At 44.1% G+C, this 25586-nt stretch overlaps 1 protein-coding gene across 2 annotated transcripts in view; it reads left to right on the forward strand.

The window, feature by feature from the left end:
- Nucleotides 1-25586, forward strand: part of soat2 (sterol O-acyltransferase 2) — a 127116-nt gene that overhangs the window by 30431 nt on the left and 71099 nt on the right. For both annotated transcript variants that reach the window (XM_061937765.1, XM_061937766.2), the window contains exon 3: nt 14528-14586. In XM_061937765.1, the coding sequence (XP_061793749.1) occupies nt 14528-14586 (59 nt within the window). The remainder of the gene's footprint in view (nt 1-14527; nt 14587-25586) is intronic.

Here is a 25586-nt window from a genome sequence, read left to right on the forward strand (position 1 = left end):
ATATATATATATATATATATATATATATATATAAATAATAATAAACAATACTACTGACCTAAGGAAATGGAGTGTGAACTATATCCAAAAGGGAATGGTGTAAGACTATGTGTAGATTTTAACTGAAGTGAGTGTTACCAACATGTTGAACGAGATACGCGGAAGTCCAGGGGGCAGGCAGATGATCCGGGGCGAGAGCGAGGCGTCAGAATCCAGGGGCGAGCAAGAGGTCGAGGAACGAAGGAGGCAGTCAGAGTCCAGAGGGAGATCCAGGGACAAGTGAGACGCACAGCTCACTTTCCAGGTGACGAAGGGTACTGCGGGGACACGGGAGAAGACAAGGGACAAATCAAGGCACGGAGAGGAAACACGAATAGAGAGCATGAAGCTTGTTGCTTACGGTACACCATGAGAAAACTAAGTTCCCGCGCCGATCCTAGGGTCCACTGGTCTTTTAAACAGCTCGCCCTCATCAGTTCCAGGTGTGATGATTGCCAGCGAGTGATTGCAGCTGGTGGCTGCAGCAGGGCGGAGACGCGCGAGGGGCGTTCCTGGATGTGCGCACCCGTGGGCGTGTCCCGAGGTGCGCACAGACGGAGCCTCCAAGTGTTCCCGCAGAGGAGGGAGAATCAGACTGCGCGTGCGCCGTAACAGTATCCCCCCCTATGGACAGATTCCAGATGTCCTGGAAGTCGAACCCCCGAAAAAACAGGAACAACAGACAAGGGAGGGCGGAGGGGCGAACTGGTGGTGGGTCGCCGGCCCAAGTGTCCCCGAATCCACCGAGGACGAGTCTGATGGCGGCGGCGAGAAGAACGCCGCTGAAGCCGGCGAGGCGGGCGACCAAGGGACGACCACCATCTTGGCCGTCGGGAAGGCAGACGTGAATGGCGCCGTGGTGCGTCCCACTGGAACCGAAGAGGAGGGTGGCGCCGTGGTGCGTGCCGCCGGCAACGAAGAGGAGGGCATCGCCGTGGTGCGTGCCGCCGGCAACGAAGAGGAGGGCGGTGCCGTGGTGCGTGCCGCCGGCAACGAAGAGGAGGTCGGCGCCGTGGTACGGCCCGCCAGACATGAGGAGGAGGGCACGTTGTTGTCTGAGGCGAAGAGGAAGACGCCGTCGTCTGAGGTGTGGAAGCAGCGGACGTCATCGGCGAGGCAGGCTTGGAGGAAGACGCCATCGGCAAGGTAGGCATGGAAGCAGCGGACGTTGGCAGCGCCGGAGACGAGGAGGACGGCTGAGGATCAGGCCAAGGTGCTGAGGTCGGCGCTGCCGGCCGAGGGGCAGAGGTCGAGGCCAGCCTGGAAGCTGGAGGAGACGCAGGGGTCAGCCTGGGAGCTGGCGGAGACGAGGGGACCAGCCTGGGAGCTGGTGCTAGCTCGGACGCTAGCCGAGGGACTGGTGCTAGCTCGGACGCTAGCCGAGGGACTGGTGCTAGCTCGGACGCTAGCCGAAGGACTGGTGCAAGCTCGGACGCTAGCCGAGGGACTGGTGCTAGCTCGGACGCTAGCCGAGGGACTGGTGCTAGCTCGGACGCTAGCCGAGGGACTGGTGCTAGCTCGGACGCTAGCCGAGGGACTGGTGCTAGCTCAGACGCTAGCCGAGGGACAGGTGCTAGCTCGGACGCTAACCGAGGGACAGGTGCTAGCTCGGACGCTAGTCGAGGGGCTGGTGCTAGCTCGGACGCTAGCCGAGGGGCTGGTGCTAGCTCGGACGCTAGCCGAGGGGCTGGTGCTAGCTCGGGAACAGGTGCTGGTAGCGTGGTTGGTGGGTGCGGCCAGGCAAACTGAAAGATCGATGGTAGCGGTCTTGCTGGCCGCAGCTGTGCTACCTCACCAGCACGGCTGTCGGTACCATTCCCCCCCTCCAAAGGCGGATTCCAGACGCTTCCAGTAGACTGAGGAACAGACACTGAGGGTGGAAAGAGGGTGTCCAGGCGGCGAGAAAATTATTCCTTGCCCATATTGCTACTAAACATGCCTTTCCACGACATGTCGACAGGACCAGACAAATCCTCCCGTGATGAGCGAAAAAAAGAAAAAGACATAGTGAATGGGGAAAAAAGAGAGAAAAAAAAAATAATTCACAGGGGGCGGAACGAAAGTCACTAGGGGCGGGGCTAAGGAACTGTGTCATCAGGTCCTTTAATAATTTTGGCGGGAACTTACTGTTGTGTTTACTGAGGGGAGGTGACGGCAAACAGACACCAGGGGGAAGTATATACAATTATTTATTATATATATAGTCAATATATATATATATATATATATATATATTTTTTTTTTTTTTTTTTTTTTTTTTTTATGTCCTGTCCAGCTTCTCAGGCAAATCATATAGTTGATGTAGATGCCCATGTCGGCTGTTCAGATTTACTTTACAAAAGAGAAGTGTAGGATACTTCTCTTGTTGCCTTATTTGTATTTGACTTTATTAAATGTATTTATATTATCATTTAGTGCAGCCGGGCCGGAGCAGGAGGGGATAGAAAGAGAAAAAAAAAGAAGACAGAGGGGGAAATTGTGGGGGCAAGAGGGGGATTAGACAGAGAGACAAAAACAACAACAGCAAACAACAACAACAACAACAATAGAGCAACATCAGCAAATATGACATGTACAAATATGATGGTAAAAGTAATAGCAAATAAGCAGTTAGCGAAAAATTAAAAAAATAATACAGAAATGACAATGAGCATTATTACACTACAAATGGATCAATACAAATACCAATAGAAATAGCGCTATTGAAAATGAACAATACCAATAATTTACCTTTATTATCAACAATACAGTTGTTTAAATGCAACAATACATATACGTAATGATAACTTGAGATACGAAAGAATGCAGAAAAATGGAGGGGGAGAAAGAGAAGCAACCTACATTAACCTTGTAGATTGTTATAGTCACAATAGGTTAAGCTTTGTCAGTGTGCCATGTGTTACACCCAGTTTACCCTAGGGCAACAACGTTAATATATGTTTGATGAAACGTGATTATGTGCATGAGTGTAAGTATGCATATGTACTTGTATATGTACAGAATGTGTATATGTGTTTGTACAATGAATGTATATGTACAGAATGTGTATATGTGTTTGTACAGTGAATGTATATGTACAGTATGTGTATGTTTGTATATTGAATGTGCGTGTGGATGTACGAACATTAGGTAGGTAAATATGTACTGTATTTGTGTATGTATGTGGGAGCGTAGGTACCTATGTACGTATGTGAGCATATGTGAATTTGCATGTACAATACATTCGACTCCCAGAGTGCGTGGGAGCCAGAGCACGGCCCCATCACCCCCGAGAGCCCAACCCACAAACAGGAGGCGTGGTGCCCAAGGAACCAGGGACCACCGCCCCCACGCAGCCAAGCCGGCCAGCGACAGGAACCCCAGAGCCCGACCCACCGTACCGCCCACAAGGGCCAGCAGCAGGCCGCAGACAGACGCACCCGGCAGAGGACAGGGCACGAGAAAAGCAGGGGACAGCCAGACCCCAAGCCAGCGAGAGACCACACCCCACACGGGCAGAAAGGCGAGACGCCCCGCCCGAGGGACCCAGAGACTCCCCGCAACCGGACGGGAAGACCGCCCCCGCCCCACCGGCAACCGGGCACCCACGAGCCCACCCCCCACCCCCGGAGAGCGCGGCGAGGCCAGCCCCCGGCCACCCCACCCAAACCGGCCGCCGCAGGACCACCCAGGCACAGGGCCACGGGAACCACCCACCCCACCCGCAGGGACCCCAACGATGGAGATGGAACAACCAGCAACCGCCCCGCCGAGCCCCCCCCCCTGAGGGAGGGGAAAAATTAAAAAATAATATTAATAAAATATATTTAAAAAATAAATAAATTAATTAATTAATTAATTAAAATAAAAAAATAAAAAGAATTAAAAGAAGATCACAGACATGCTGACAAACAAGGTCACTACCCCAGCAACTGGCCGACTCGCAGCACCTCGGAATACCTTGCAGCACCAAGCTACCACAATAGACGCAGGGACTAGGCCCAACAGGCCCCAACCAAGACGGGCACCCGGAAGGGATGGACAGCGGGACCCAGGAGCTCCAGACACGCAGTTCGGATGCAGTAGCCTGAGGCGTCGACCCCCGTCTGACAGGCAGGCCCAGAGCGTACCCCCAGAAATATACATACATACATACATACATACATACATACACACATACACATACACACATACACGTATACATACCCACACATACACATATATACATATACATACACATATGTACACATACACATATATAAACATACATACATACACACACATATACATACATATACACAGTTCGTCAGCCCCGACAGCCATCACGCGCGCGCGCTGCCACCAGTCACAACATCAGCCACACCCCTGCACCAGACCCAGCAGCCACGGGCGCCCACACCACAAACAAACGGCAGCAGAAACAGCAGCCGCAATAACCCCAGACAGCCAGCACCAGCCAATCAAATCAAAGCGATCAAAGAAAAACTGCGACCAGCAACCACACGCCACCAGGGCCACGGAGACCAGCCGGCGCCAGCCCGCCGGTCAGCCCGAACGCCAACACGCAAACAAGAGACACCAACAACCCCCCCAACCAAAAGGCCCCCCACCCCAACCCAAACCCGCACAAACACACCACCGCCCAAACAACCGGGACACAGCATCCAGACCAGACACGGGGGCTGCGCCGCCACCACACCAAGTCACCAACAGAGACCCCACAGCGCAAGGTCGGGCCACACGGGCACGGACCCCATCCAACAGGAAGTGAGACCCGCGCGACGCCACACACAAATAAATAATAAGATTTTAAAAAAATGAAATAAAATAAAATAAAAAAATAAAATAAAAAATAAAATTTAAAAAATAAAATAAAATAAAAATTAGTAATAATAAAAATAAAAATAATAAATACATTAAAAATAAAAAAATATATATATAACAATAATAAATGAATAAAAGCCTGGCAGGCCACCAGACCGCAGTCCCCGCCGGCCGACGAGGCAATGAGGGGTGCGCCGAACCCCAAACCCCCCATGCATGTGTACAAGGCCCCCAGAGTGTCTACTGTGTAGTTAAAATTAGGAGGTCAGCCGTTACAGCCGACCTCCAGTCCCTATTGATGTGTGTACTGTAGCGTGAGTGAGATATGTATGCTTGTGGGAACTAATAATGCGATTAAAATTGGGGGACATCAAGGTCATGGTGGGTCCCAACCAAACCAAGCCCCCCAAATCCTAAGTGTCTAATATGCAGCTAAGATTGAGGGATGGACGAGCAGGGGACAAGAAAGGAGGACTGGAGCCCCATTGGAGGCATCCTCAACCCCCCGCCATGCCTCCCCGCAGGACAATCCCCAAAGTCCTATATATGTGTGACTGTGTGCGCTATAAGTAGGAGGAGTAGAGGGCCCGGACATCCCCCCAGTCCACGCGGCCGACAACCAGGAACTACGGCCAGGAGGCCGCCACCCCCCGCCACAGCCCGTGACCCACACCAGACCACTTTAACGTGACGCCACGCGAGCCCCTCCCCCCGCCAAACAAAGCCAGCCCCCGCCCGCCCCAACCCAACCCTGCAGAGCCCATACCGGCAACCAAACGCAGAGAAACCGCACAGCCCCCACGCCCAATGCAAACACCGCATCCCGGCCATCCACACAGCAACGTGCCCATACGAGTCCCGGCCAGGGGAAGGAGCCCCCCAACGGGGGAAGAAGCCAATGCATCCCGTCCGCCTGCCAGCCCCCAAACCAGCCGGCAAGCCAACGCCAGCCATCCCCACAACCCCACAAGCGCACAGACACCAGCCACAGTCTCCCAACCACTCCAACCCAACACAGCGATGCCAACCGCTGGTATCACCGCAGCAACCATCACCACCACCGCCCGTCCGCAGCGTAAACACCCGCGGCCGCCGAAACCAAAACAAAAAAGCGACCGACCCCGTAAACCACAACAACGCACACCCCCGGCTACCACCGAGGCCACCAACCCACCTACCCCAACTCATCCACAGCCAGGCCAATTGAGCCACCGGACATCCACACCCATGCACACACCTACACATTCATATACACATACATACACACATACATATATGCATATACATATACATACACATACACACATTTCCACACGCATGCATATACATATAAACATACACATCCACACATATATACACATTAATACACCCACACACATATACATAAGCCCACATATACACAAACACATACATACACAACACACACAAAAAATAAATAAAAAAAATAAAAAATAAAATAAAAATAAAAAATATAGAAAGAAAATTAAAAAAATAAAATAAAAATAAAAATAAAAATAAAATAAAAATAAACCCTTTAAATAAAATAAAATAAATAAAAATAAACAAGAGGCCTGGTCGCCAACAGTGCCCAACGCCACCAAACCCCGCAGCCCCTCCCGCACGTCCAGGCCCCCCCCGCCCACCACCCACCAGGCATCCCATCCGGCAAAAAGCCATAAGGGCCCAGCCCTGCGCCCACAGCCGGCATGCCACGGCACCTCAGCAGACCCGGCGCCGCGATCAGCAATACACACCGGGGCAGCGACACATACATATGTACCTACATACATACACACAGATTTCACCATACATATATACAAACGTACACACACCCACATACACGCGTACCCATATATAATTTAACAGAATAAGTTAAATATATTAAATAGATTAAAAAAAATAAAAAAAAAAAATAATAATAATAATATATATATATATATATATATATATATACATACACACATACATATACATATATACACATACATACACATACATACATACATACATACATACATTCATACATACATACATATATACATACATACATATACATACATACACATACATACATATATATATATACATATACATACACATACACACATTTCCACACGCATGCATATACATATAAACATACACATCCACACATATATACACATTAATACACCCACACACATATACATAAGCCCACATATACACAAACACATACATACACAACACACACAAAAAATAAATAAAAAAAATAAAAAATAAAATAAAAATAAAAAATATAGAAAGAAAATAAAAAAAATAAAATAAAAATAAAAATAAAAATAAAATAAAAATAAACCCTTTAAATAAAATAAAATAAATAAAAATAAACAAGAGGCCTGGTCGCCAACAGTGCCCAACGCCACCAAACCCCGCAGCCCCTCCCGCACGTCCAGGCCCCCCCCGCCCACCACCCACCAGGCATCCCATCCGGCAAAAAGCCATAAGGGCCCAGCCCTGCGCCCACAGCCGGCATGCCACGGCACCTCAGCAGACCCGGCGCCGCGATCAGCAATACACACCGGGGCAGCGACACATACATATGTACCTACATACATACACACAGATTTCACCATACATATATACAAACGTACACACACCCACATACACGCGTACCCATATATAATTTAACAGAATAAGTTAAATATATTAAATAGATTAAAAAAAATAAATAATAATAATAATATATATATATATATATATATATATATATATACATACACACATACATATACATATATACACATACATACACATACATACATACATACATACATACATTCATACATACATACATATATACATACATACATACACATACATACACATACATACATATATATATATATATATACACATACACATAAAATAAATTAAAATAAATAAATAAAATTAATAAAAAAATAAGGGCAGAGTAAAACACAGGAGGGGGACTCCCGCGGGGCAGTCGGGCAGCACCGCCGGGGCCCCAACAAGGGAGGCAAGCAGTCCCCCCAACCCGGCACCAGGCAGGCCCGCACAGCCGCAGCGCAGGGCGACCCCGGGCAGACCCCGCCCCGCGCCCCAGGGGAAGGAGGAAGCCCACGGACAACCGGAGCCAGCGGGGCACGAGCCGACCCCCGCCCGACAGCGGCAAGACCCCAGCCCCACGGGCGCAACCCCCCGCCCAACCACCCACGGGAGGGACAGCCCCCCCAACCAACCCAAGGCGGCCGCCCACCGCCCCACCCGCACCCCAACACCGGCCTAGGCACCTCCACCCACCCCCAGCCACCAGACCACCCACGGATCGGCCCGCCAGGCCGGAACCAGGAAACACACCCCAGGCCCCCCGACCCCGCGGCACACGGCCCCCCCGGCACCCAGGACCCCCCACCCACGGAGCAAGACCCCCGGGACAGAGCCCCAGCCCCGGCCCCCAAGGGAGTCAGGTCAGAAAATTAATTAGCGGTGCCCAAAGAGATCGGAATTCTGTCAGTTGTTGGTTTGATTCAGCAGACATTCTTTCCATAACTACATAATCTAATAAAATGTTTTTGTAAAGGTTTATACATAAATTATTTTTTGATTTCCAATTTATGAGAATAGTTTTCTTGGCGATGCCTAACGCATTTATAAGGAGGTATGTTTTGTTTATATCAAGATCAGTTGCGGAGAGATCACCCAACAGGCAGAGTGCGGGGGAGATGGGAATAGGAATCTCTAACGCTAATGATAGGTTCTCGCACACTCCAAGCCAAAAGTTACTCACGGGAGCACAGGACCACATTGAATGCAAGTAATTATCTATCTTATTATCTGAGCAGTGTACACAGATGTTAGAGTCAGCTAAACCCATTTTATACATTCTTAGACCGGTGTAATGTATTCTGTAAAGTATTTTGAGCTGAATCAGTCGTACATTTGGATTCTTAATCAAACGAGTAGTATTGAGGCATATTTGTTTCCAGAATTCTGGGTCACAGCTTGTTGATACGTCTGAGTGCCATTTAGAAGTTGGAATACTTATTGTGTTATCTATTTTTGATAAGAGAGCATATAATTTGGATAAAGCTTTGGGGGCAGATGTTTTGAAGAATTTAACGGTCGTAGGATTAGTTTCCCATGTTGTTTTGTTGAATCTTGCGCTGATTACAGATTTGATTTGTATATATTCTAGAAATTTATTAGGATTGATTGCATATTGTGTTATTAAACTTTTAAAAGAGATAAAACTGTTTGCATTGATGATATCCCCAAGGCATCCGACTCCCTTATCATACCATGTTGGAAAGTTCAATGGCTTCTTGTTTAAAAGAAAATCAGGATTATTCCAAATAGGCGTAAATTGGCATGGAGTGAGCGGGGACCCAGTTATTTTCAAAAACTCCCACCAAGCTGTTAAGGTAGTGCGTATATTAATACTTTTAAAGCAGTTGTGTTTTCGGAGAATTTGGCTAATAAAGGGCAAGTTAGAAATTGGGATCTCCTGGCTAAGTGATTGTTCAATCTCTAACCATTATATATATATATATATATATATATATATATATATATATATATATATATATATATATATATATATATATATATATATATATATATATAAATAATAATAAACAATACTACTGACCTAAGGAAATGGAGTGTGAACTATATCCAAAAGGGAATGGTGTAAGACTATGTGTAGATTTTAACTGAAGTGAGTGTTACCAACGTGTTGAACGAGATACGCGGAAGTCCAGGGGGCAGGCAGATGATCTGGGGCGAGAGCGAGGCGTCAGAATCCAGGGGCGAGCAAGAGGTCGAGGAACGAAGGAGGCAGTCAGAGTCCAGAGGGAGATCCAGGGACAAGTGAGACGCACAGCTCACTTTCCAGGTGACGAAGGGTACTGCGGGGACACGGGAGAAGACAAGGGACAAATCAAGGCACGGAGAGGAAACACGAATAGAGAGCATGAAGCTTGTTGCTTACGGTACACCATGAGAAAACTAAGTTCCCGCGCCGATCCTAGGGTCCACTGGTCTTTTAAACAGCTCGCCCTCATCAGTTCCAGGTGTGATGATTGCCAGCGAGTGATTGCAGCTGGTGGCTGCAGCAGGGCGGAGACGCGCGAGGGGCGTTCCTGGATGTGCGCACCCGTGGGCGTGTCCCGAGGTGCGCACAGACGAAGCCTCCAAGTGTTCCCGCAGAGGAGGGAGAATCAGACTGCGCGTGCGCCGTAACAGAAATCTCACGTAAAAAATATACAACATAAAGTAACAAGAAACACGTCAATAATGAATAAAGCAAAACATGTTCTAGACAAAAAATCACTTCATATTCTCTACTTCTCACTAGTGTTACCATATCTGAGTTACTGTGTAGAAATATGGGGAAGTAATTACAAAAGTACACTTCATCCATTAACGGTGTTACAAAAAAGATCAGTTAGAATAATGCATAATGTTGGATATAGAGAACATACAAATCCTTTATTTATTGAATCAAAGATACTGAAATTCCACGACATAGTGAATTTGCAAACAGCTAAAATTATACACAAAGCAAACTATAACCTGCTACCCAAGAATATACAACAATTCTTCTCAAAAAAAGAGGAGAAATATAATCTTAGAGAGAAATGTAATTTAAAATATTTGTACGCACATACAACACTTAAGACCTTCAGTACATCAGTATGTGGAATTAAATTATGGAATGGATTAAGCAAAGCAATTAAACAATGTACTAATATGATCCACTTCAAGAAACTCTTCAAACTCAAAGTGTTTACAAAGTACAAAGAAGAAGAACCATGATAAACATTCTGAATTTATTTAACTCATCCATTCTTTCATTCTTTCACTCTCAAAATAATCTTACTTATCTCAACATATGAAATGTAACTTACTTCACCAACTATTATTTATTTACTTATTTTTATTGTGATTACTTATGGAGTATATTGTGAATAAATTGAGAACAGGAAGTGAACAAAAGTTTTAGCAACTGTTATGTAAAAGAAAAGGGGTAGGATTAAATAAGCTCTGCTTCTTCCTACTCCTTTTCGAACATGTTGAAAAGAGAAACTGGAGATTGTGATGTATCATGTTGTATGCATGTTCGAAATAAACTCAAACTCTCAAAAAAAAGAAAATGTTTTTAACTTATTTATCTTTTTTTTTTTTTTTTTTTTTTTAAAGTACCTTATCTTCACCATACCTGGTTGTCCAAATTAGGCATAATAATGTGTTAATTCCACGACTGCATATATCAGTTGATATCGGTGTCGGTTGATATCGGTATCGGTAATTAAAGAGTTGGACAATATCGGAATATCGGATATCTGCAAACAGTCATTATCGGACATCCCTAACACATAGTCACGGAATATTGGGTACCACGAATCCACCATAAGTCAGCCCTTAAAGGATTTTGCAGGCTTTTTATATATGCAAAATATATAATTATTATATACTGTATATGTATTTATTCATGAGGTACAGTCGCGATCAAAAGTTTGCATACACTTGTAAAGAACATAATGTCATGGCTGTCTTGAGTTTCCAATAATTTCTACAACTCTCATTTTATTGTGATAGAGTGATTGGAGCACATACTTGTTGGTCACAAAAAACATTCATGAAGTTTGGTTCTTTTATGAATTTATTATGGGTCTACTGAAAATGTGAGCAAATCTGCTGGGTCAAAAGTATACATACAGCAATGTTAATATTTACTTACATGTCCCTTGGCAAGTTTCACTGCAATAAGGCACTTTTGGTAGCCATCCACAAGCTTCTGCTTGAACTTTTGACCGCTCCTCTTAAAAAAATGGGTGCAGTTCAGCTAAATGTGTTGGTTTTTTTACATGGACTTGTTTCTTCAGCATTGTCCACACGTTTAAGTCAGGACTTTGGGTAGGCCATTCTAAAACCTTCATTCTAGCCTGATTTATTCATTCCTTTACCACTTTTGACGTGTGTTTGGGGTCATTGTCCTGTTGGAACACCCAAATGCGCCCAAGACCCAACCTCCGGGCTGATGATTTTAGCTTGTCCTGAAGAATTTGGAGGTAATCCTCCTTTTTCATTGTCCCATTTACTCTCTGTAAAGCACCAGTTCCATTGGCAGCAAAACAGGCCCAGAGCATAAGACTACCATCACCATGCTTGACGGTAGGAATGGTGGTCCTGGGATTAAAGGCCCCACCTTTTCTCCTCCAAACATATTGCTGGGTATTGTGGCCAAACAGCTTAATTTTTGTTTCATCTGACATCACATGGACAAAGATAAGACCTTCTGGAGGAAAGTTCTGTGGTCAGATGAAACAAAAATTGAGCTGTTTGGCCACAATACCCAGCAATATGTTTGGAGGAGAAAAGTTGCGGTCTTTAATCCCAGGAACACCACTCCTACCGTCAAGCATGGTGGTGGTAGTATTATGCTTTGGGCCTGTTTTGCTGCTAATGGAACTGGTGCTTTAAATTGGACAATGAAAAAGGAGGATTACCTCCAAATTCTTCAGGACAACCTAAAATCATCAGCTCAGAGGTTGGGTCTTGGGCGCAGTTGGGTGTTCCAACAGGACAATGACCCCAAACACACGTCAAATGTGGTAAAAGAATGGCTAAATCAGGCTAGAATGAAGGTTTTAGAATGGTCTTCCCAAAGTCCTGACTTAAACATGTGGACAATGCTGAAGAAACAAGTCCATGTAAGAAAACCAAAAAATGTATCTGAACTGCCCTCAAGCTTTTAAGAGGAGTGGTCAAAAATTTAAGCAGAAGCTTGTGGATGGCTACCAAAAGCGCCTTATTGCAGTGAAACTTGCCAAGGGACATGTAACCAAATATTAACATTGCCGTATGATCCCTGCACTAAGGCGTCATTTACCCATCACTAATGGTTAGCTTACCGTGGGGGTGGCACACTCAAGAAGCCGGCGTCTCTCACACTTGCATTCATCGCGCTGATCCAATCACCAGTCAGGATATATTCACGGCCTCACAGACAATCAGAATGTCTAGAACTTTATAGAACACAAATATTTAGACTGGGGCCACAATGTGCGAGATTGAGCGCTGCTCAGGGACGAACTGGATTGCCGAAAACGACTGTCCGAAACGTGTGGGGATTGGACACAATTGTGAGGTTGTGTCTAACTCATGGAGATTGTTTAAATCATGGGTGTCAAACTCTGGCCCGTGGGCCAAATTTGGCCCGCCGTGTAATTTCACTTGGCCCTTGAGGCGATATCAAATTAACACTACAGCTGGCCCGCTGATTATATATTGCGGCGGTGCCGCAGTAACACCGCATTCACCGCTAATTCTAATACTTGCCAACCCTCCCGGGAGTCTTCCAAACTTCAGCGCCCCTCCCGAAAATTGTCACGTCCGCTTTTCATCCAGTCCAACGAGTGCTGGCCCAGTCACATAACATGTGTGGCTTCTGTACGCACACACAATAGAATGCAACGCATACTTCATCAACAGCGATACAGGTTACACTGAGGGTAGCCGAATAAAAAAACTTTAACACTGTTAGAAATATGCGCCACACTGTGAACCCACACCAAACAAGAATGACAAACACATTTCGGGAGAACATCCGGACAGTAACACAACATAAACACAACAGAACAAATACCCAAACCCTTTGCAGCACTAACTCTTACGGGACGCTACAAGATGTGTGTGAGTGGGGGGGGAGCTTTGGTGGTAGCGGGGGTGTATTTTGTAGCGTCCCGGAAGAGTTAGTGCTGCAAAGGATTCTGGGTATTTGTTCTGTTGTGTTTATGTTGTGTTACGGTGCGGATGTTCTACCGAAATGTGTTTGTCATTCTTGTTTGGTGAGGATTCACAGTGTGGCGTATATTTCTAACAGTGTTAAAGTTTTTTATACTGGCACTCTCAGTGTAACCTGTATCGCTGTTGATGAAGTATGCGTTGCATTCACTCGTGTGTGCGTACAGAAGCCGCACATATCTTGTGACTGGGTCTGAACGATGTTAGAATGGATGAAAAGCGGACGTGACGATAGCTCGTAGAGTACGTTAAAGGCAGTGCATTTAAGGCACGCCCCCAAGACTGTGGTCTGGGTGGACTAAGAGATATAATGACTGATGAACACCCTCGTTAGATAATGAAGGTTGCCTCAGCTCAAAGCCTGAGCCCCGACATTAATGAACTAGCATCCAAGAAAAGATGCCAGGTATCTGGCTTGGGCACATCAGATTAGATCAGTGTGTTGCAAACTGAGCAGTTTAAAGTCCTGAATGGTTGGTTTATTCATTGTTATTTTATTTTCAAATGTATTAGCCTGTGGAAAAAGTTAATGTTGATATTTACCTCAGAAGGCTGCAAATAGAAAAGAGGCATTCAATTTGTATTTAAATTGTATTTGATATGCCTTTGATATTTTTTAATTATTATTATTATTATTATTATTTGAAACTCGATTTTGCATGTCACTATAAAGTTATATAAGCCTTGCTTGTTCAATATTCAATGCAAAACTTGTTTGGGTCCCTATTAAAAGGTTAATTTGTTCAACCTTGGCCTGCGGCTTTGTTCAGTTTTAAATTTTGGCCCACTCTGTATTTGAGTTTGACACCCCTGATGTAAACGCAATGACTGAATATGCAACTGTTACATGTTATTATCACCCAGCATGGTCTCTTCACAGTGGGGACTGGAGATGATGCACAGGTGGAAGACGTGGCACAGTGGAACAAACATGCGCAGGTAACACACTGGATTTTACAAGATCATTATTTATTTTTCTGTTCATAATCCATTCCAGCCTATTAAATGGAATTTTTGCAACTTGCTTCAAAGCAAAAATATAGAGTTAAAAAGTACCAATGATTGTCACACACGCACACTAGGTGAGGCGAAATTATTCTCTGCATTTTGACCCATCACCCTTGATCACCCCCTCAGAGGTGAGGGGAGCAGTGGGCAGCAGCGGTGCCGCGCCTGGGAATAATTTTTGGTGATTTAACCCCCAATTCCAACCTTTGATGCTGAGTGCCAAGCAGGGAGGTAATGGGTCCCATTTTATAGTCTTTGGTATGACTCGGCCGGGGTTTGAACTCACAACCTTCCGATCTCAGGGCGGACACTCTAACCCAGGGGTCACCAACGCGGTGCCCGCGGACACCAGGTCGCCCGTAAGGACCAGATGAGTCGCCCGCTGGCCTGTTCTAAAAATAGCACAAATAGCAGCACTTACCAGTGAGCTGCCTCTATTTTTTAAATTGTATTTATTTACTAGCAAGCTGGTCTCGCTTTGCTCAACATTCTAAGAGACAAAACTCAAATAGAATTTGAAAATCCAAGAAAATATTTTAAAGACTTGGTCTTCACTTGTTTAAATAAATGCATTATTTTTTTTACTTAGCTTCTTATAACTTTCAGAAAGACAATTTTAGAGAAAAAATACAACCTTAAAAATAATTTTAGGATTTTTAAACACATATACCTTTTTACCTTTTAAATTCCTTCCTCTTCTGTCCTGACAATTTAAATCAATGTTCAAGTATTTTTTTATTTTTATTGTAAAGAATAATAAATACATTTTAATTTAATTCTTCATTTTAGCTTCTGTTTTTTCGAGGAAGAATATTTGTGAAATATTTCTTCAAACTTATTATGATTAAATTTTTTTTTTTAATTATTCTGGCAAATCTAGAAAATCTGTAGAATCAAATGTAAATCTTATTTCAAAGTCTTTTGAATTTCTTTTAAAATTTTTGTCCTGGAAAATCTAGAAGAAATAATGATTTGTCTTTGTTAGAAATATAGCTTGGTCCAATTTGTTTTATATTCTAACAAAGTGCAGATTGGATTTTAACCTATTTAAAACATGTCATCAAAATTCTAAAATTAATCTTAATCAGGAAAAATTACTAATGATGTTCCATAAATTATTTTTTAAATTTGTTCAAAAAGATGCACGACCAGGACGAAAACCACACTGCTACACCTGAATCCGACGTTCAACTATCCGGTGTAGCCTCCACTCCAATACACCTGAATCTTCACCGGGAAGGCTGAGGAGTGTGAATCCACGATAGTTGGAATACACCCTCCGGTTCCCCTTTTTTAAATAGAGAAAAAAACACCCCAGTCTGCCAATCCAGAGTCACCGCCCCCGATGTATACCCAATGCTGCAGAGTCTTGTCAAGCATGACAGCCCCACAGCAACCAGAGCCTTAAGGAACTCCGCTGCCTCCGGAGTACCATGAGCCAAAAGGACCCAATAGGACTCCTTCTTCAGCTTGATGGAATCCCTTACCGCTGGTGGTTCTGGGATTACCGCCACAGATGGCACCAACCACCTTGCGGCCACAGCTCCAATCGGCTGCCTCAACAATAGAGATGTTACGAAGGACTCAGTGGACTCAAATGTCCAGTGCCTTCCTCGTAACATGTCCGAAGTTCTCCCGGTGGTGGGAATCGAAACGCTCTCTGACGGGAGACTATGCCAGAGCTTCCCAGCAGACCTTCACTATGTGTCTGGGCGTGCCAGGTCTGTCCGGCATCCTCCCCCAGGATCGGAGCCGACTCACCAGCAAGTGGTGATCGGTAGAAAGCTATGCCCCTCTCTTCAACCGAGTTTCCAAAACATGAGACTGCAAAGCCGATGATACAACCACAAAGTCAATCATCGAACTGAGGCCTTGGTTGTCCTGGTGCCAAGTGCACATATGGACACCCTTATGTTTGAACATTGTGTTTGTTATAGACTATCTGTGACGAGCACAAAAGTTCAATAACAAACCACCACTCGGGTTCAGATCAGGGCAGCCGTTTCTCTCAATCATGCCTCTCCAGGTCTCACTGTGAGCGTTGAAGTCCCCCAGTAGAACAAGGGAATCACCTCAGGGAGCGCTCTCCGGTACTCCCTCTATGGGCTCCATATATATATGCATATATATATATATATATACAGGCGTGGTCAAAAGTTTACATACACTTGTAAATAACATAATGTCATGGCTGTCTTGAGTTTCCAATAATTTCTAAAACTCTTATTTGTGATTGGAGCACATACTTGTTGGTCACAAAAAACATTCATGAAGTTTGGTTCTTTTATGAATTTATTATGAGTCTACTGAAAATGTGACCAAAGCTGCTGGTTCAAAAGTATACATACAGCAATGTTAATATTTGCTTACATGTCCCTTGGCAAGTTTCACTGCAATAAGGCACTTTTGGTAGCCATCCATAAGCTTCTGGCAAGCTTCTGGTTGAATGTTTGACCACTCCTCTTGACAAAACTGGTGCAGTTCAGCTAAATTTGTTGGTTTTCTGACATGGACTTGTTTCTTCAGCATTGTCCACACGTTTAAGTCAGGACTTTGGGAAGGCCATTCTAAAACCTTAATTCTAGCCTGATTTGTCCATTCCTTAACCACTTTTGACGAGTGTTTGGGGTCATTGTCCTGTTGGAACACCCAACTGCGCCCAAGACCCAACCTCCGAGCTGATGATTTTAGGTTGTCCTGAAGAATTTGGAGATAATCCTCCTTTTTCATTGTCCCATTTACTCTCTGTAAAGCACCAGTTCCATTGGCAGCAAAACAGGCCCAGAGCAAAATACTACCACCACCATGCTTGACGGTAGACATGGTGTTCCTGGGATTAAAGGCCTCACCTTTTCTCCTCCAAACATATCGCTGGGTATTGTGGCCAAACATCTAAATTTTTGTTTCTGTCTGGGGACGGCGTGGCGGTGTTGGAAGAGTGGCCGTGCCAGCAACCTCAGGTTTCCTGGTTCAATCACGACCTTCTACCAACTTTGTCACGTCTGTTGTGTCCTTGAGCAAGACACTTCACCCTTGCTCCTGATGGGTGGTGGTTAGGGCCTTGCATGGCAGCTCCCCACCATCAGTGTGTGAATGTGTGTGTGAATGAGTGAATGTGGAAATAGTGTCAAGGCGCTTTGAGCACCGTATTTTTTGGACTATAAGTCGCAGTTTTTTTCATAGTTTGACCGAGCTCCAGTGTGACTTATATATGTTTTTTTCCTTCTTTATTATGCATGTTCGGCAGGTGCGACTTATACTCCTGTGCGACTTATACTCTGAAAAATACGGTTCCTTGAAGGTAGAAAAGCGCTATATTACCAATCAGAACACATCAATTTCCTCCAGAAGGTTTTATCTTTGTCCATGTGATGTCAGTTGAATTAATTGCCTATTTAAGGCTCCAATTACTTCACATCAAAATTTTTCGCTTTAAATATTTTTCCGCGGAAAATATTGTATATTTTGCCATAAAAACGGCATAACACATAATAAGTTTATATATATATATATATATATATATATATATATATATATATATATATATATATATATATATATATAAATATATATATATATATATATATATATATATATACCGTATATTACCAAATAGTAGCCCGGGCGTTTATTTCACAAAATCGATTTTGGAGACAGGCGTTTAAAGAAGCAGGCGGTTATTTGCACAAGGCTTTTATTTATTTTTGCACTAGCCTGCACCAGGCCATTATATGGTTACAATGGTTACTGTCCAGTATTTTTTTTTCGTACAAAAAACTTTAAATGTAAAAGCTATTGTAAACATACAAACAAAAAAACAAGAGATCAACATGAGGTAGGCTATCAAAACACAAGAGATTAACAAGGCCTCAACATGGCAGTAGTGCAACAATTGTCAAATAGAATACCAATACTAAAAATAAATAAACTTTTTAGATAAAGCAGCCTACCTGGAAAAATACAATTATGGTACCAAGTACTCAAGTATAAAACCCACCATCAAAACAGAACAATAATACTGTCACTTAAATAAAATAAAGGCGACGTACTCCAAGTTTTAAATAAAGCAGCATACAGGAAAAATAAAATTATGGTACCAAGTACTCTATAAACCTCGGATTCAGGAGGAATAGTGTGGTTTTCGTCCTGGTCGTGGAACTGTGGACCAGCTCTATACTCTCGGCAGGGTCCTTGAGGGGTGCAGTCTACATGTGCTTTGTGGACTTGGAGAAGGCATTCGACCGTGTCCCCAGGGAAGTCCTGTGGGGAGTGCTCAGAGAGTATGGGGTATCGGACTGTCTGATTGTGGCTGTCCGCTCCCTGTATGATCAGTGTCAGAGCTTGCTCCGCATTGCCGGCAGTAAATCGGACACGTTTGCAGTGAGGGTTGGACTCCACCAAGGCTGCCCTTTGTCACCGATTCTGTTCATAACCTTTATGGACAGAATTTCTAGGCGCAGTCAGGGCGTTGAGGGGATCCGGTTTGGTGGCTGCAGGATTAGGTCTCTGCTTTTTGCAGATGATGTGGTCCTGATGGCTTCATCTGGCCAGGATCTTCAGCTCTCACTGGATCGGTTCGCAGCCGAGTGTGAAGCGACTGGGATGAGAATCAGCACCTCCAAGTCCGAGTCCATGGTTCTCGCCCGGAAAAGGGTGGAGTGCCATCTCCGGAATGGGGAGGAGACCCTGCCCCAAGTGGAGGAGTTCAAGTACCTCGGAGTCTTGTTCACGAGTGAGGGAAGAGTGGATCGTGAGATCGACAGGCGGATCGGTGCGGCGTCTTCAGTAATGCGGACGCTGTATCGATCCGTTGTGGTGAAGAAGGAGCTGAGCCGGAAGGCAAAGCTATCAATTTACCGGTCGATCTACGTTCCCATCCCCACCTATGGTCATGAGCTTTGGGTTATGACCGAAAGGACAAAATCACGGGTACAAGTGGCCGAAATGAGTTTCCTCTGCCGGGTGGCGGGGCTCTCCCTTAGAGATAGGGTGAGAAGCTCTGCTATCCGGGAGGAGCTCAAAGTAAAGCCGCTGCTCCTCCACATCGAGAGGAGCCAGATGAGGTGGTTCAGGCATCTGGTCAGGATGCCACCCGAACGCCTCCCTAGGGAGGTGTTTCGGGCACGTCCAACCGGTAGGAGGCCACAGGAAGACCCAGGACACGTTGGGAAGACTATGTCTCCCGGCTGGCCTGGGAACGCCTCGGGATCCCCCGGGAAGAGCTGGACGAAGTGGCTGGGGAGAGGAAAGTCTGGGCTTCCCTGCTTCGGCTGCTGCCCCCGCGACCCGACCTTGGATAAGCGGAAGAAGATGGATGGATGGATGGTACTCTATAAAACCATCAAAACAATAATACTGCAGCAAACGCAACCCCAGTAGCATTTATATATTTATATATATATATATATATATGTATATATATATATATATATATATATATATATATATATATATATATATATATATATATATATATATATATATATATATGTCAACGGATAGATCTGAAGTTGATCTATAGATACCCAGTGTTGGGACTAACGCGTTACAAAGTAACGCGTTACTGTAACGCCGTTACTATCGGCGGTAACAGTAATCTAATGCGTTATTTTTTATATTCAGTAACTCAGTTACCGTTACTACATGATGCGTTACTGCGTTATTTTGCGTTATTTTTTATGTAGTATCGGCTAGAAACTGAGAAGATCTGAGTGTTGCAGCGCTGCTGAAGAGGCGACAAAAAAGAGGCGCGCCGCGCGCTGTCTGTGTGTACGTGTGTGTGTGTGTGTGAGTGTGTGTGTGGGAGGGGGCGTGTCTGTGTCTACTATCAAGACGTCATGGCGAACCCCGAAGCCGAGTTTCTTAAAATGGAGATATTTTCAGCACATTTCTTTTATCGACCACAAAGAAAAGAACATTTTAGTTGAATGTAAGTTTCAAATATGCTGAAACAGCTACAAAAACAACATGCTTCGACGAAGCTAGTAAAGAGACACACACTTCACCTCCACCTCCAACAGCGGCTGGATTTTAATGAGGCAGTGCACACTGAAGGTACACACACTCTGTCAATTCGCTTATATACTCTTTCATTTTAGACTTTTAGAGTGTTTGATTATCACATCACTCTAAATGTTTAGACTATAAAGTTCACAAACCTAAAGAGGGATACTAGTGGGCCAGGCTAATATTTCCTTTTCTCTAAACTAAGTGGGGAAATGTGTAGAGTGTTCTGGGCTTCAGACATGATTTTATTTCAGAATTCCTTGAGATAAAAAAACGCCTGGTTAGGCTTTATGTATGTAGTGTGTGCCTTTCTTGTTTTACAGCTATGTTGTTATTATGCTGTTTGTTACTTATGTATGTTAAGTTGCAGCTATTTAAAATAGTTTTGTCAATTTGTTCTGGTCTGAAACAAATTGGCCCTTTAAAACATATCTTTGTCTTTGTGTGTTGTATGTAGACCACATTGCTTAGCAGAGTTCAGTGATGCAAATGCATGTCAAGTTGATCAACAGATTGTATTATTCTCCAGTGCAATAACAGTACTGAAATGAAGGCTAAAAGGGCATTAAATGGGGCCTTAAAATTTTTTTTTAAAAATATATAAGTAACTTAATAGTTACTTTTCACAGAAACGCATTACTTTTTGGTTTAAGTAACTGAGTTAGTAACTGAGTTACTTTTGAAATAAAGTAACTAGTAACTGTAACTAGTTACTGGTTTTCAGTAACTAACCCAACACTGTAGATACCCTAGCATTTATATATATATATATATATATATGTATATATATGTCTTAATAAGGTTATCCAAAAAATAGTGCTCGATACCGTAGTAGAGCGCAATATATGTATGTGTGGGAAAAAAATCACAAGACTATTTCATCTCTACAGGCCTGTTTCATGAGGGGGTTCCCTCAATCATCAGGAGATTTTAATGGGAGCATTCACATACCATGGTTTATATAGGGCACAGAGTGGGTGGGTACAGGCTGGCGTAGGGGCGTGGTGATTGGCTCATGTGTTACCTAGGAGGTGTTTCCGTCTGTGGCGGCATGCTGTTACAATTTCGCTGCGCTTGTTGAGGGATGACAGGTCTGGACGGTAAATAATAAACAGTTTCTCTTTCAAGCATAGGTTGCATCTTTTATTACCACTATTGTAAGGTGTGCTGGATGCAAGAATTTGCCATGTTATTGAATATTCAACATTATTGTCTTTGAGGTCCCAAATGTGTTTGCTGAGTTCTGTGGTATTCCGCAGGTTTTGGTTCCTGAAAGAAGCCTTGTGATTGTTCCATCTGGTTTTGAACTCTCCCTCGGTTAATCCTACGTATGTGTCGGATGTGTTAATGTCCTTGCGTGTTACCTTAGATTGGTAGACAACTGATGTTTGTAAGCACCCCCCGTTGAGAGGGCAATCAGGTTTCTTTCGGCAGTTGCAGCCTTTGTTGGTTTTGGAGTCGCTCTGTCCGGGGGCCGACGGCTCATTTGCAATTGTTTTGTTGTGGTTTGAGATAATTTGTCGTATATTGTTCATACAGCTGTAGCTCAATTTAATGTTGTTCTTGTTGAATACTTTTCTTAGGGTGTTGTCTTTGGGAAAGTGTTTGTCAATCAGATTGAGGAATTTGTGTCCAATGTTAGTTGAGACGTTTTTGCTGTATGGGGGGTTGTACCAGATGATGTCGTTTCGTTTTCTGTTCTTTTTTGGTTGGTTTCCTGGCGTGGGTTCATAGGTGAGGGTGAAATTGTATCCGCTTTCATCAAGGGCTTTTTGTTACGGGGGGGTTGCTTGGTCAAATTCAGCTTTGCTAGATGACAGCATCGATAGCCTTTTATTAATTCCGGTAGGTATTCTTTTCGTGGTGGTGGGTGGGTGGTTGCTGTCATGGTGCACGTATTAGAGTGTTGTGTTGGGTTTCGTGAATGGTTGGTAGCTGTTATTTCTCAGGTTGAAAGTGACGTCAAGGAAGTTGACGGTTTGCTTGTTGGCTTCAATCGTGATCCGTAGGCCGTTCTCTTTGAAAATTTGGCATATGCGCTTCTTGGTATTCTCGCTGCTCCTTGGCGAGGCGCGACACACTGCCAGTCCGTCATCACGGTAAATACCAAGGTTCAGATTGAGGCTAGCGAGCTGGGAGAGGAGGAAACTCCCAACGAGTTCACACGTTTCTGCTCCGTCAAAACTTCCCATAGTGACGTCAAATGTTGCATTGTTCTTTTTTTGCCATGGTGTACTGTTGTGGATGAGAATGGAGTTTTTTGCGTGGATGATGATGTTTCTTTCGTTGCCTGTGATTGAGTCGTAGTCTGAGGCGAAGTCTAGTGCTTGAGTCAGTAGGTCTTGCGTGATGGAAGGGTAAAATTCTTCGATATCAAAGGAGATAAAGTTGTGCTGTTGTTTGTCTTGGATGTTGTTGAACCATTTCATTACTGCTGCTGTATTTCTCCATTGGTTGAGTGGTGTTTTGTCCTTGATTTTTGTGTTGACTCTGTCCAGGATTATTTTGCTGATTTTTCCTATTTCAGATTTAGTTGGGTTTATTAGTCGGCATGTTGGGTTATTTGCGAAGTTGGGTTTGTGGTCCTTCAATGTGATGAAGGCTTCCTTGTTGGCTGTGGCGTCCACCCTGTCCTCAATGTCCAGTTCAGCCGCGATCCTTTTATTTTCCAGGTGGATGTTCTGTAAGGTGTTGGGTTGTGCTTTTTTGTATGATTTGGTGATGCTTCTGTCCAGTAAGGTGTGATGTTCTGGTATGTCCATTCTGTAGAAGTTTGTGGTTTTATCGGCAGCTATGATGAGGTTGTTTACTTTCTTGATGCGCTCCTTGTCATTTTTCAGCTTGGTGAGGAGTGGGTTGCGGATTGGCTTGAATTTGATTGATTGTATCATTTTGAGCATGTCGTTCTCAAAATCCTTTAGTTCCTCAACTGTGGGTGGGTTCTTGGTAGATTTGAATCCGTAAGTTTTCTTTTGCGTTCCTTTTGTTTCAGGGTGGAGGAAAAAATGTGCTTTCCACCGCATTCTTCTTAGGAAGTGTTCCGTCTTTTCTATGAGCCTTAGCTTGTAGTCATTCTGCGCGGGTATGGGAATGTTCTTCGTGGAGTAGTCGATGTTGAATTTTTCCATTTCTGATCGTCGTACAGTGCTCAACAAATGTCAATTTGGAGCGGAGTATATGTCTTAATAAGGTTATCCAAAAAATAGTGCTCGATACCGTAGTAGAGCGCAATATATGTATGTGTGGGAAAAAAATCACAAGACTATTTCATCTCTACAGGCCTGTTTCATGAGGGGGTTCCCTCAGTCATCAGGAGATTTTAACACCCTAAGAAAATAATTCAACAAGAACAACATTAAATTGAGCTACAGCTGTATGAACAATATACGACAAATTATCTCAAACCACAACAAAACAATTGCAAATGAGCCGTAGGCCCCCGGACAGAGCGACTCCAAAACCAACAAAGGCTGCAACTGCCGAAAAAACCTGATTGCCCTCTCAACGGGGGGTGCTTACAAACATCAGTTGTCTACCAATCTAAGGTAACACGCAAGGACATTAACACATCCGACACATACGTAGGATTAACCGAGGGAGAGTTCAAAACCAGATGGAACAATCACAAGGCTTCTTTCAGGAACCAAAACCTGCGGAATACCACAGAACTCAGCAAACACATTTGGGACCTCAAAGACAATAATGTTGAATATTCAATAACATGGCAAATTCTTGCATCCAGCACACCTTACAATAGTGGTAATAAAAGATGCAACCTATGCTTGAAAGAGAAACTGTTTATTATTTACCGTCCAGACCTGTCATCCCTCAACAAGCGCAGCGAAATTGTAACAGCATGCCGCCACAGACGGAAACACCTCCTAGGTAACACATGAGCCAATCACCACGCCCCTACGCCAGCCTGTACCCACCCACTCTGTGCCCTATATAAACCATGGTATGTGAATGCTCCCATTAAAATCTCCTGATGATTGAGGGAACCCCCTCATGAAACAGGCCTGTAGAGATGAAATAGTCTTGTGATTTTTTTCCCACACATACATATATTGCGCTCTACTACGGTATCGAGCACTATTTTTTGGATAACCTTATTAAGACATATACTACGCCCCAAATTGACATTTGTTGAGCACTGTACGACGATCAGAAATGGAAAAATTCAACATCGACTACTCCACGAAGAACATTCCCATACCCGCGCAGAATGACTACAAGCTAAGGCTCATAGAAAAGACGGAACACTTCCTAAGAAGGATGCGGTGGAAAGCACATTTTTTCCTCCACCCTGAAACAAAAGGAACGCAAAAGAAAACTTACGGATTCAAATCTACCAAGAACCCACCCACAGTTGAGGAACCAAAGGATTTTGAGAACGACATGCTCAAAATGATACAAATAGTCAAATTCAAGCCAATCCGCAACCCACTCCTCACCAAGCTGAAAAATGACAAGGAGCGCATCAAGAAAGTAAACAACCTCATCATAGCTGCCGATAAAACCACAAACTTCTACAGAATGGACATACCAGAACATCACACCTTACTGGACAGAAGCATCACCAAATCATACAAAAAAGCACAACCCAACACCTTACAGAACATCCACCTGGAAAATACAAGGATCGCGGCTGAACTGGACATTGAGGACAGGGTGGACGCCACAGCCAACAAGGAAGCCTTCATCACATTGAAGGACCACAAACCCAACTTCGCAAATAACCCAACATGCCGACTAATAAACCCAACTAAATCTGAAATAGGAAAAATCAGCAAAATAATCCTGGACAGAGTCAACACAAAAATCAAGGACAAAACACCACTCAACCAATGGAGAAATACAGCAGCAGTAATCAAATGGTTCAACAACATCCAAGACAAACAACAGCACAACTTTATCTCCTTTGA

This window comes from Nerophis lumbriciformis, linkage group LG03, assembly GCF_033978685.3.
Source record: "Nerophis lumbriciformis linkage group LG03, RoL_Nlum_v2.1, whole genome shotgun sequence".
NCBI classification, from domain to species: Eukaryota; Metazoa; Chordata; class Actinopteri; order Syngnathiformes; family Syngnathidae; genus Nerophis; species Nerophis lumbriciformis.